Source organism: Typopeltis vanoorti, chromosome 14 (assembly GCF_054136105.1).
Source record: "Typopeltis vanoorti isolate ZY-2024b chromosome 14, IOZ_Tvanoo_1.0, whole genome shotgun sequence".
In the NCBI taxonomy this organism is placed as follows: Eukaryota; Metazoa; Arthropoda; class Arachnida; order Uropygi; family Thelyphonidae; genus Typopeltis; species Typopeltis vanoorti.
The window spans coordinates 43,585,370-43,599,249 of record NC_143562.1 but is presented as its reverse complement, the minus strand read 5'-3'; the positions used below and the strand labels follow the sequence as shown (position 1 = coordinate 43,599,249).

At 33.7% G+C, this 13,880-nt stretch overlaps 1 protein-coding gene across 3 annotated transcripts in view; it reads left to right on the top strand.

The window, feature by feature from the left end:
• Positions 1-13,880, top strand: part of LOC150099411 (mitogen-activated protein kinase kinase kinase 7-like) — a 415,932-nt gene that overhangs the window by 350,084 nt on the left and 51,968 nt on the right. For all 3 annotated transcript variants that reach the window (XM_090403539.1, XM_090403540.1, XM_090403541.1), the window contains one exon: positions 9,472-9,587. In XM_090403539.1, the coding sequence (XP_090259665.1) occupies positions 9,472-9,587 (116 nt within the window). The remainder of the gene's footprint in view (positions 1-9,471; positions 9,588-13,880) is intronic.

The window sequence follows — 13,880 nt, the reverse complement described above, 5'->3', positions numbered from 1 at the left end:
TTCTTATCCATGTTCTTTCAGCAGGTGGACAGAATATTATCCAGGTTTTGCTGGACGTGTATATACATCCAGCAAAGAAATGGTACGCTTACATACATGAATTTTATGGACTACAGGGTTCCTGTTAGTTTTATATTCTATGGAAAGAACAATGTATTTCAAATGGAAGCGGGACGCCTCACAAATTTTTTAGCAGCCTCTAGTTTTTATATTATGAATTTAATATTTAAAAATAAGTATTTTATTTTGCAACTATAACTATGCTGTTTTTTTTTTATTGTTCTTTGTGAGGAGTAAGGTTTTAAAATGTGGCCACCATAGAGAGTGAGGCCCCCATCTTGCACCTCATGTGGCTAATATGGTAAATGCAGCCCTGGCAACGACCACCTTGCCATTACCAAAACTGACAAGGGAAGAGCTTCTGTTGTCATGGATACCTCAGACTATAATAGAAAAATAGTCCTTTTTCTACACACAGATCTATACATCAAGAAATTGAACCCCAACCCACAAATAGCTAGCAGCTCAAAAAAAACTAAGTCTCTAGTCTAGGTGGAGTTACACAAAAACACCCATTTTACTTGCTCCCCACCTACTTTTATGGTCTACCTAAGAAAAGGTAAAAAGCCAGCATGTCAAGAAATTTAAAATTTTCTCGTGCAATGTACTGACTGCAACTTTGTTAAGATTGCATAGTTGTAAATTTATCATCACAATTGCTCCCATAAAAAGCTAGCAGTGCTAGTTGACATCATAACTCTACTATCACACTGAGCCAAGTACACATATTAAAAATTATTATGAATACAGAATATGGGATCTACCTCCTGCAATAGATAGTAATATGTGCTTAGATATAGCAAGCATCCTGACCAAATCTAGACTGCCTTAAAAATGTCACATAAGAATTAAAAAATAAATAAAATAATAATAACTAAGCTGATTAGGGTAATGATACTATTATTATGAATCTAACAGAACACATCAAAAATATGTAGATCTTCTAGATGACAATTCTTCTTACTGAAAGGCACACTGAAATCAAAATTCCAGTGCGCCTCCATAAAAATTCATAAATCATTGAATAAAGTTACTTCTTAGCTCAAAGGAATCATTAACAAGATAAAACCTGTTCATAAACCTTTCCATATTTATGGAACTCACAAAATTTACAAATCTATTACTGTTTTACACCATGTAGTTGACAGAGAGATAGTATGGAGAGTCCTGCTTGCAGTCACTTGCTCTCCTGCATTTAAAATTTTAAATTTTAAATGCTGGAGAGCAAAAATTTAAAATTTAAAATTTAAAATTTTAAATGCAGGAGAATCAAATCTCATTTCAAATCTATAGGGAAAAAAAGATTTCAAATCTCATTTCAAATCTATAGGGAAAAAAAGCAGGTGGGGAATGACATTATTAAATATTCAGACATAGCGTTATCTAGCTTTGATATCACTTCTGTATTTACTAACGTACTTCCAATAGAGACCCTTTATTTAATAAAGTCGCATTTCCTCACCAAACATAAAGGAATTATTCAGATTTACAGTATACACAGATTACTTTACAGGGAAAGGAAAAATCTACAAATTAATGAAACTGCAATGGACTTCAAAGGGGAGGTTCCCCCTTCCCTCCTTTGGCTAATGTCTATATGGAACATAGGGAGAACAAAGCATGTATTATTATTATTATTATCATCTGAGATCCCCAGGGGCCTAGGACTCATCCAGGATGGTTATACATCACCCAAACCAGTTTTAATACCTTCCCTTAAACTCATTCACACTAGTTGCACACACTATCTCTAAAGGCAAACTATTCCACTCACAAAGCAGTGAGAGAAAAACCTAGCTCTTTGTTCTCTCCCCACCTTCCTTATAACAAAAAAATTTCATTAGACAATATCCTATAACACATGTTCAGAAGTTTATAGACCTCTGTCATATCACCCCCCCCTTCCTTTCTCCTGTTAACCAGTCTGTAATCCACATACTTGCAGTCTGTCCTCATAATATAAATCCCGTAATCCTGATATAATCTTTGTGACTCTTCTTTGCACCCTTTCCACAGATTCTTTATCCCTTTGAACCTGGAAAGACCAAAGCAGCACACAGTAGTCCAGGTGCAGTCTTATCAAGGTCTTATAAAGAAGCCTTATAATAATAATAATAATACACACACAGTTCCTCAAGCAGCTACCAGTTGAACAGGTCTGACCAGATTGAACAGCTTCCCATTAGATATGGGAAGCTGTTGATTCCTAAGCATCCACCACCACTTCATGCACCTATAAGCCATTTCTATTAAGGTCTTATAGGTATTAATTTATTTTATTAATTATTAATTGATATTGTCAATCTATCTCATTCTGGGCCTGCCTCTTTTATTTAACACCATTTGGATAACTAAACTTGATCTTGTTGGCCAAGGAAATATCCTGCATTCTGACAATATGGCTAAACTATTGTGGTCTTCCCTTATATAGGAGATAGTGCTAAGAGGTTGCTAGCTGCTTCTTGAGTATATCTTATCATTATTGATGAAATCAAACACATACTCAAAATACTCCTTAAACAACAAAATCAGATATGTCTGATTCTCATTATTAAACAATATCTACAACTTGGCTATAAGGCAAAACCATATTATTTTAAATTTTAAGTAAATTTAAATTCTGATTCCCTCTCAATCTTTTACTCACTTCACCACTATCAGTTACATGGTTATCAAGATAATTTGAAGTGAAAGACAGAGGACTCATCTTTATCACTTGTTTTCTTTACCTCTTTTTTCTCAATATTTATAATCAAACCTAGTTGACTCCAAGCATCATCAGTTGTAGCAATAAAGGAGTTCATTTCTCCCACATTATTAGTGAATAAGGCCACATCATCAGCATGATCCAAATCAGATATTCTAAGATTCTTAAATCACTTAAGTCCTTCCCATTCTTTCGATTGCAGAATCTTGTTCATTACAAAATGAATTACAAGACTCGATAGAAAATGTGACAGGATGCCCCTCTGTTAGTAAAATATGCTTCGTTAGCTTTAATATAAGCCTCACTGCTATCAAATGAAGCAGTCACTAATAAGTTTGTCAGATATTCTATATGCTTGCAGTCTTCCATAAATTGTGCCTATCAACCAAATCATGAAACAATGTGATCACAGGTTTCTGCAATTCTAAACATGTCCTTAGGATCTGCCTCACTAAAAATATTTAGTCTATGCAGCTTCTTCAGAATAAAGCACCTGGTTGAAAAGCAACCAGGTCCTTTATCCTATTTAGTATAACAGTATAGAGCACCTTACCTAGACAGTAAGCTAATCCCCTAAAATTCTCACATACTCTGAAATCTCTTTTCTTAAAAATATACACCATTATACTTTTGATGAAATCTCTGGGAACTTTACCATTTTGATAGAAAATGTTTGGAATCTTGATCAGCCAAGTCACTCTATTCTCTCCATCTCCTTTTAGCATTTCTGCAGTAACTGCATCACTTCCTGATGATTTATGAGGCTTTAATTTATTTATAGCTAATCTAACTTTGGAGATGATTTAATGGGACTGATGTGAAACCAGGAAATAGAACTATGTTTATATTTAGTTGTATGACACAAATTCGTATCCTCTGTTCTGCTCATGATTGAATGATTATGTCACCAGTCTCTGTAAAGATTCCAGGTCTGCATGTTGTTTTCAGTTGGCCATCCAGAAGAAATAATGTATTTACAAACTCACAAATTGCTAAGCCATTTGTGAATTTCAAATAGCTTAGCCATTACTGACTAAAAGTGAATTCACTGTAAGTTGCAAAAATGACTCCTTTCCTTAATGTTTACACTGTGATCAAATTACATCATGAAAATTATGGAAACAACTACCACATTAGAGTAAAACTTTAGCATTTTAGCAATTGTGATTGTAGTGCAGCTTATTTCTTTGTATATATTTCTTTGTACAATCAGATGATGACCTTAATGTGAAGGTCGAAATGTTGAGTGTTTATTTTGCTTAATATAAACCAAAATAAACACTCAACATTTCGACCTTCACATTAAGGTCATCATCTGATTGTACAAAGAAATATATACAAAGAAATAAGCTGCACTACAATCACAATCTACATGGTATACTAAAGTTACTGACCAACCTTTACAACTATTGGCCTGACCTCTGGTGTTAAAAAAAATCTCTTACTACATCAAAGCTAGAATCCTGTTATTATTATTATCTGTTAGGTTACAAATTAAATTAAACTGTAGAGCAACATGTTCGCACAAAAAAATTACTTATATAAGTATACAGTATATAATTTTGATTAACCACCCTAATCTTAACAGTAATGTGGCATAAAAATCCAAAAAATTTGGATGGCACACATTCAGCCATCTTAGTTTTCCAGCAAACCTTGACTTTAGGACTCTAAGCAATTCTCAGCTTTTTCGGCCTCTATCCATACTGATTTGTTGTAATCTATATGTATACTTATATAAGTGATTTTTTTTTTGTGAACATGTTGCTCTCCAGCTTAATTTAATTTGTAACCTAATAGATAATAATAACAGGATTTTAACTTTGTTACACAACAGAGGTCAGGCCAATAGGTTTAATGGTTGGTCAGTAACTTTAGCATACCATGTAGATTGTAGTGCAGCTTGTTTCTTTGTATATATGTGTCAGGGGCAATTATTTTGTGTGCTCATTCACGAAATATCGGTATCACTGATATTATATTTTTGCATTTATTCCTGTTAAAGACTCCCCTAATTGTTTGCAGACTTTGCGTGTTTCCTAAATCATTGCGACACATTTGCGTTAATAGCCTGGGTGTGCTTTGAAAATACATATACCTTTGAAAAGATGTACAGATGGTGCAGCAGGTCAAATTCGTTCTAGTATTTTTAAACTGCTCAGAAGGCGAGGCTGGGTGAGCTCAGAGACAATAGCACTTAGTGGCTGTGATTGGTTATTGTGTCAACCAATCCAATTGAACGTTATCATTTGTCATGAGTTGCTGTTTTTATTTTCTGAGTTTTATCTGTTTTGTTTGCATGAAGTGTGAACTGACGTGGTAGGCAAGTTTTTATATATAATATAGACATGTTTTTAATATATAATTTTCCATAAATTTATAACTTTTTTGCCCATATTTACAATGGGAAACAGTGTTGACGATCTACTGAATATCTCATTTTCTGCTAGAACTTTTGTGGATTGTATGACAGTACTCGAAGGAGGTAAGCCTCGTCATCCTCTTCCAAATTTACAGAGCATGCACAAAGATGAAAAAACTGAGTACATGAAACACTTTTCTATTTCATAATACAGTACAGTAGAATGCTTAACTGGATTCTAAGTGCGGTGAAGACTTTTTTGTTGGCCTTGTTTATTATTCTCCAGAGAGAAAGGCATTTGGAATAAGTATAGATATTCTGACTTTAACCATTTAACTGCAGCAGTGCAAAAACACAAGCACTCACATGTTCAATGATTTTTAAATCTAAAGATGTTTAGAAAACAAAGAATTGGCACCCTCCTTGACAAAGAAAAATCGAAGTTACTCCTCATAATGAACAGGTAAAGAAAAATTGAGACATTTTAAAAAGATTAATTGATGTTGTATGCTATTTGGCTAAGCAAGAGCTTCCTTTGAAAAGTCATGATGAATCTGACCATTCAGCTAATCGAGGAAATTATATAGAATTTTTAAATGTGCTCTGTGAGTGTGATCCTTTTTTAGACATTTAAAGACTTTTAGCTTTAGTTATTGTTCATTTGACCTTTATGCTTTCCATATTTAAAATTATATTAACACATCTCATTTGCACCTGGGTGTCTGTCATTCCCTTATTCCCTGGCGGGTTCTAGCTTTTAGCATATGTATTCAGCTTCCACATTGAGCAGTCGCATTTTCACAAAGCTTTAGTTCCATCCAAACACTTCAACTCAATTAATATCTAAGTGTTTGGATGATATCAAATATCTGAAATGCAATTCAAACTGATTTCAAGTTATATATATTCATTTTGCTTTTCTTAAATTTAACAATCTCTGTATTATCCATTGGCTGTATTACAAGCAGCTGTTACACACGTGACCCACAGCAACAACCTCCAGTCATGCAGTATACATCATCCATTGTCATACCTTATGCTGGCTCAGTTTCAACAAAAATGGTAAAACTCATGAAGTCATCAGGTTCCTTCAAACCTGTTCAGACTGCACGACACGTGTTAACATCTCCTAAGGACAGTATTGCCTTCTACAAGTATGCAGGTGTATATAACATCCCACGTTCCTTTAATAAATTTAGTTTAATCCTTTATGCAAGTGTAGGCAAACAAAGTTTGGTCCACCTTTGCTACGAGTTGCCAACAGATGTACCACCTTGCCTCAGTCCTGAAGATATTTTCAGGCGCAAACTTTGTTTGCCTACACTTGGATAAAGGATTAAACTAAATTTATTATAGTCTAACTAAGTGCAAAATAAACTTCCAAAATCCCATGTTCCTGTGGATAAATTATATAGGCCAAACATCAAGAAGCCTAGAAATCTGAAAAAAAAAAGAACATATAGGGGATGTCAACAACAACAGAACAGATACCTCAGGATTAGCCCATCATTTCTCGATTTCGAACCACTCCATCGATTGGGACAACAGCTCCATTCCTTACATTGAAGAAGATTTCAGATGTAGAAACTTTAAAGGAGCTGCAGTGGTACTCCTGACAGGAGATAATCTAAACAGAAATCAAGGCATGATACTGAAAGACATTTAGAAAGCTTAATAAATTCACTAAGCTTAGCAGAATTTAATTTCGCGCAAAACTATAAAATGTGATCAGCAAACAATGACTAAGACTCCACGCTCCATGCTCTTGATGTTACGCATCATTCAATTTTAATTAATTTAACTGTTGTTTTCTTGTCCTGAAGAAGCCAGACAGAATTAGCTGGCGAAACTTGTCGACAACTGTATATTTATGAATAACTATGGTCTACTAATAAATCCAAAAGGAAAATATCTCATACTTAGTGTCAAGGGACCAAATATTAAAAGTTACAACAAATGTATTTAATTAGGTGTTATGGTCTTTTCTGTTCACATGCATTCAGTATAACCTGCAGGAGGGGAGTGTTTTTCTATTAAGCGTGTCGTTCGAGTTGTCTTACACTAATTGTTCCTAAATATAGCAAACAGCAGATGTTAAAAATCTGTTTACTGTATTTAATGATAAACAAAGTTAATTGTTTCTCTTGCTTGTGCAGTATAACATCTGTTGAGGTTGGAAAGTTTTTTAACGGTATAGAAAAATTTTTAGTTTAGTCTTTGGAAACAACAGACAGTAAAAATTTATCTATTCCTGAATAAAAATGAATACTTCTGTGTATTATAAGACATTGTTGATCTACAACAAAATACCAGCATATGTGAGGTTAGTAAGACAGAAGAGCCACTGATACTAAAAAAACAACAACTAATGAATGTAGGATTCCTGTGTCGATAATTCTGATAATGATCAGATATTATGTATCCTGTTTTGCACAAAATGCATACTGAGTCTCAGTAAACAAAAGAAAATTCTTAAAAAAATAGAGCAAAATATAACAAACCGGAGAAATACACATAACATGCACAACAATTTTATGAGATGATTTGCTGCTCCATCAAACCACATGTATTTCTGCCATAATAAATTCACTTATTCATGTCTAGACTTTATAGGATTGTGCTATTTGCTCTACCCAACAACTTATAGGACACACATATCACAAATGTTAATTATTAATAATTTGTTTGCCATTAATGAAAGAATTTCCACTCACACTTATTCTTTCCTTTCATTTCCAATTTTCGCATAACAGTTAAGATGAGCGCTGATGTGCTATGCACTCTTAAAACTTTCATACATCTATAAAAATGCAATTATGTGGTCAAACTGATGTGAATTTTGTATCATGGGTTGTGTAACCCACATGACAGCACACTCAACCGAAATGGGCACACAACGCCACTGATATGTGTATGCTCCAGATGATGACCTTAATGCGAAGGCCAAAACGTCGAGTGTTTATTTTGGTTTATATTAAACTAAAGTTTTACTCTAATGCAATAGTTGTTTCCATAATTTTCATGATGTATTGCAAAAGTGACTGTTTTGCAAAGGAATTTTGAATAGCAAATATTATTTCTGTTAATCATTGACTAATTACCAAGAATAAACTTTTGCAGGGTATTGTAATTTTAGAGATCTGACAGAAACTGGCATGAAACCGTAGGATCACTATTTTCCAATTTTTTATGAATGAAATATATAATAATAATATATAAATAGCCACCCTAGTTGGTCAAGTGGTCAGCATATCTGCTCTCTAGCCAAAAGGCCGTCTGTTCGAATCCTGCCATGGGCATAGTGTTTGTGTTTGTCTGTGAAAATATTAGTGGTGGGTAGTAGATGCCGTTGGTGTAGTTAATGTGGTTCATTGTAGTTGGTGGATTCAGTGGTGAGATGGAGAGCTGTAGAGTAGGTGCCCTCCCCCGATGAGTCTCTGGGCTACCTGGAGGTGTCACATAATAATAATAATAAATAATAATAAAAAAAATTAAATAAATACATTCATCAAATTTCAGGTAATTCTTGTTTATGAGTGTCATGTCAAAAGTTTTGCACAGTATACTCCTGTTATTAAATCAAACATTTATTTAACAACATACATATATAAGCCTTCAGTAATCTCATTCTCCTTTAGACTTGCCCAACATTTGGATAATTCTTCTATTCTTGTCAGTAAACTTATTGTGTTTGATAAGTCAGGTTGCTTCAGTGAAAACTTTGTCCGTAGTCATGAAGCATTTTCCACAGAAATGAGCCTGGAGAAATCAGTTGAAGTTTAGAGGGCTCTTGTCAGAACTGTTTGTATGTGGGTATGGGGGAACTCTGGCCATGATAGCTCAATTGAGTCAGATTTTTTCTCCATTTTGAAGTCTTATTTAGTAGAAAAAGAACACTAAAAACAACAAAAAAGAAAAAAAAAATTACACCGGCTTTCAGATGACATAATTTACAGTTACATATACTAGTGTGTGCAGAACTCTGCAAGTCTGGAATAAACCTACTTAAAAGAACCTATTTGATATCACATTTGAAATAAATCACGCTATATGCACATTGACTAATTGAAAAGATTGACAAGTGATAAATCTGACTGGAAGTGATCCATTTTTGTTCGTGCATTGTAGTAATGATAGTATCATTGTAATAGGAATTGCTTTGCAAAGTCAAGGAGTAACACCTACAGGCATGCACGTACACACACACAATCATTAAAGAGATTAAAGTAAATATTTTCCATAAGCTATTACCAAAAGAGAGAAGTTGTTTAAAATCTTTCATAAAATGTTGTCATAGGCATATTTATTATTAACATTCTTATCAATTTCTCTTATTAAATAGCCGCTACCACCTGCAGCCAGTGTTAGGGAATCACAGGAAATGTTTGAAGAACATAGAAGGATGGCTAGTGAATACCTTCAGACACTGAAAGAAATAGAACTGCTTTATCAAAGGAGGTAAGCTCATTTGTGTTACATTGCATATAATATGCATAATTGTGCATTTATCACAAAGTGGTTAAAAATATGGAAACAAGATATTTACCATCTCTTATATGAATAATGTTACAGAACCACAACAAACACAACTACATGTGATTTGAGGCCTCTGCTGTCAGTCATCATCATCACTGTCTTCAAAAAATTCCTCGTGTCATCAGGGATATGATAGTACTACCACAGTTAGTACTATCCAACTTCTAACTGCATCCATCCAGATCTTTTTTTTTCTCTCACCTGTACTTCAACTTTTGCAAACTTTTATCTTTGTTAACTTTTGCTAACCTTTCATCTACCATTCTGTTTAAGTGACCACACCACTTGAGCTTAGCCGTGCTCACACATTCCCAAATGCTAACAGTATTAAGTTCCTTTCTAATATTTTCATTTTTCGTATGATTCTGACATTGATGCCATCTGCCGTCATCATTACTCCTACAAAATAGATGGTATACTACATAGCCCATTACTTCCCCCCTCCTCCTCTAATACACAGGAACACAACATTACCATTTCTATTCCCTATGTAAGAGGTACATCAGAAAAGATAGCCAAAGCACTGATGAAACATGGCCTATGTACCACATTCAAACCTCATGTTAAACTAGCAACTCTGGTCTGCTCACCTAAAGATAAACTTCATCCTCTAGAATACCCTGGAGTGTATGAAGTTCCTTGTAACTGTGACCTGGCATACTATGGACAGATAGGAAGATATGTTAACATACACCTGGAAGAACATAAAAAATACATTGACTACCATTATTATGGCAAGTCCGGACTAAAAGACCATGCTTTGGACACCTCTTCACATAGGATTAGATGAAACAAAACTAATATTCTATTTACAAGTTGTTACAGATCCAAAACATTATTTTTTGAGTCAGCCATGGCTATGAAGAATTCTCCTAAACTGAACAGATATGGCTACATTAATTTGCCACAAATTTGGGAAACCATTATCTTAAGAGCAACTCCCACATAACTGTAATTTTTTTTTTTTAGAACATTACTCACTGTCACATATACATGCTTGTACTCTGATGATGCTGATTTGAAATTCAGCAAGTTAATAAAACATCTTTTTATAAAATAGTTCATTTGGTGTTGTTAATACTGTTAAAATAAGTCCTGTTATTTATTGATTCTGCATTCAGGATGCAGCTGATATTTTCAATGTTCATGCTTATTTTTATACTTTTTTGTCTTAGACTTGTACCAACTGATTTTCATACTAAATTTGTTACAACAATCATTCAGTTTAGTCAAAGAATCCTGAAGGCATGCACTGAATTTATTTAAGAGTAAACATTATGTACATAAAATAAAAAACTAAGTTGAATGTCTCCAGTTCTGATTTCAGATGCAATGCCACCTTCCTTCATAATATGACCCATATAGATAATTTAATAAGAGTGGAGATAGTGTACATCCTTGTCTTATGTCTGCATTTACATTGACCTGTCTTCTGTTCCTCCTTGGGTAGTAACTGCTATCCTGTAATTCAAATATAGACTCTCTATTGCTGAGTGTAATGTTCCATTTATCCCGTATAATTGTAGCATTTTGAAAAGCTTCTCTCTTGCCACCTTGCCATGTATGTTTTCAAATCTGAAAAACTTAAATACAACTCCATATTTATATTCACAGAATTTTTCATTTCTCTGTCTTGAAGTGAAAATTTGATCCTGACAACCCCTATTTAACTCATACCAAGCTTATTCATCTCATAGTTTCTCTACCTCAGTTTTTCTTACCCTCTTTTCTTTTCTCTGAAAATTATAGAGAACATTCCTCTGTAATTTTAATGTTCATATGTCATGTAAAACAGATAGGAAGATCTGTTAACATCTGCCTGGAAGAACATAAAAAATTCATTTACTATTATTATTATGGTAAGTAGGACTGCCAGACCATGCTTTGGACACTCAGAATTAGATAAAAAACTAATCTGCTATTCAGAAGTCATTACAGATCCAAAAGATTATTTTTTGAGTCAGCCATGGCTATGAAGAATTCTCAAGCAAATATGGTTGCATTAATTTGCCAAAAATTTGGGAGACTGTTTTCTTAAGAGCAATTCCCACATAGCTATAATAATTTTTACAACATTAGAGTGTGCCAAATTAGGACTTTAGATCTTTTGTCCATTACAATTGCATATGTTACAATTGTTTCATTCTCACTCTCGTGTATACATGCTGTGTTGTGTTCTGATGATGCCGATTTGAAATTCATCGAAATATAAGCAAGTTAATAAAACATCTTTTTTATAAAATAGTTCATTTGGTGTTGTTAATACCATTAAAAATAAGTCATGAATAGCACTTATATTATCCCATATTATAAGCCTCTCATTTTATGTATTTTTGATATTCACTACAATCCTTGAGAATGGAACCCCTCCTTGTGTATAACGAGAGTTTCCTGTACAACTCAGAGGATAGATGCTGAAATGAACCTTAACATGTAAGGATAAGGAAGTCATTTTGCCTCTTTACCAGGCTTTGATATGACTACACTTGAATTATTATGAACTGGTCCTCCCAGTTTTGTGTATAGTTGATGAGTGTTAAAGTTGATATCAGATTTGTGGAATACAGATTATGAAGCCTGATTGAGAATTTGTGGACTGCATACACTAACAAACTGGAGTAAGAGGGTATTATGAGTGATACTTACAAATTTCTAAAAGGGTCATAAAGGATTACCAGTAGATTTGAGAAGGGATGAGAGGACATCCATGGAAGTTAAGAATGAATGCAGTGAAGAAGAGGATGAGAGCTAGATTTTCCTTCATTGAGTGGTGCATTATTGGAATGGATTTGGAGGTTATGAGCACAGGCTGCATGAATGAATTCAAGAAAAGGTGTCATCTGGTGCCAGTGGTATTTGGCCTCCCTCGATGAATCCCTGACACCCTGGAGGTCTCTCTTAATAACACACATACACAGGGTTATTTTAAATTTAAATAAATTTAAATTGCCTAAAGTTTTTAGGCAGTTTAAATTTTCATAATTTCTTCCTTAATGTACATGGTAAAATCAATCTGGAAAAAAAAAAGGTAACTGAAAGAATTTATTACCGTTTTACATACATTTATTCTTGGGATTATAGCAGACATGTCCACCTTATTATGTATCCAGACTGAGATACAATTCCAAAGTTCTTCAAATATGTTTTAAAGTTGATATTCTGTAATACCCTGAATGGAATTAGTTATCCTAATTGGCAGATCATCTTAAAGAGTGCGGTTTTGTTGAATAAATGATAGTCTTAAAATGTCCCCATAGAAAAAATTCCAGTGTGCTCAATCCTAGTGAATGTGGCCAAGAGGTCGCTCCACCTCTTCCAATTAATCTGTTAGGAAAATTTTCATTCAGAAACTGGCTAACACTAAGAGCAAAGTGACAAGGTTCACCATTTTGCTGAAGCATTGTATCATCTATAAGTCCTAAACATGTTAGTTCAGGAATAAAGTAATTCTGCAACATTTTTAAATAACTCACTTATTAACAACCCATTCTTCAAAAAAAATATAAATAAATAAAATAAAATACAACGGCCACTTATGCAGTCTTTTCCTAATGCATAACTTAAGGGAATTTTTTTTAATGTTCCTCAACTTCTTGTGGCTTTTCAGTGCTCCATATATCGCAGTTATGTTTGTTGACCTTACCATTAATGTTAAATGTTGCTTCATCAGATAACATTAAATTGTCCATAAATGAAGCATTACTATTAAGTTTTTCATTAAATTAGTGACAGAAAGTCAGTCATGTGGTAATCCTCTTCCATCCATTTGTAGACGAATTTTGTAGGCTTTTGTGTGAAGTTTGATTCTGAGAATTTTATACACTATTGGGTCAATAATACCCAGCTTCAAAGATTCAGAATAAAGTAATTCTGAAGCATTTTCAACTTCAATAAAAGAGGCTTTTCATCTTCTACACTTGGCCTTCCAGATCTTGGTTTATCATTGGCAGAACCAGTTTCTTTGAACTTATTCATCCAGTTATGGAATTTCTGTGGTGCATCTTTATTGTAATGGGTTCTAAATCTTCTTTGTACTCTGACTACACTTTAAATTGACTAATCACAGCACATGGTGTACTTTCTCTTCTATTGAAACGTTTTTGGTCAATCCTAATTCTGAAAAAAAAAAAAAAACTGCAATAAAATAAACAAATTGCTCTTAGTACATATTAAACTTATAAACTTCACCAAATTACATTTCTAATTTTTTTTTTT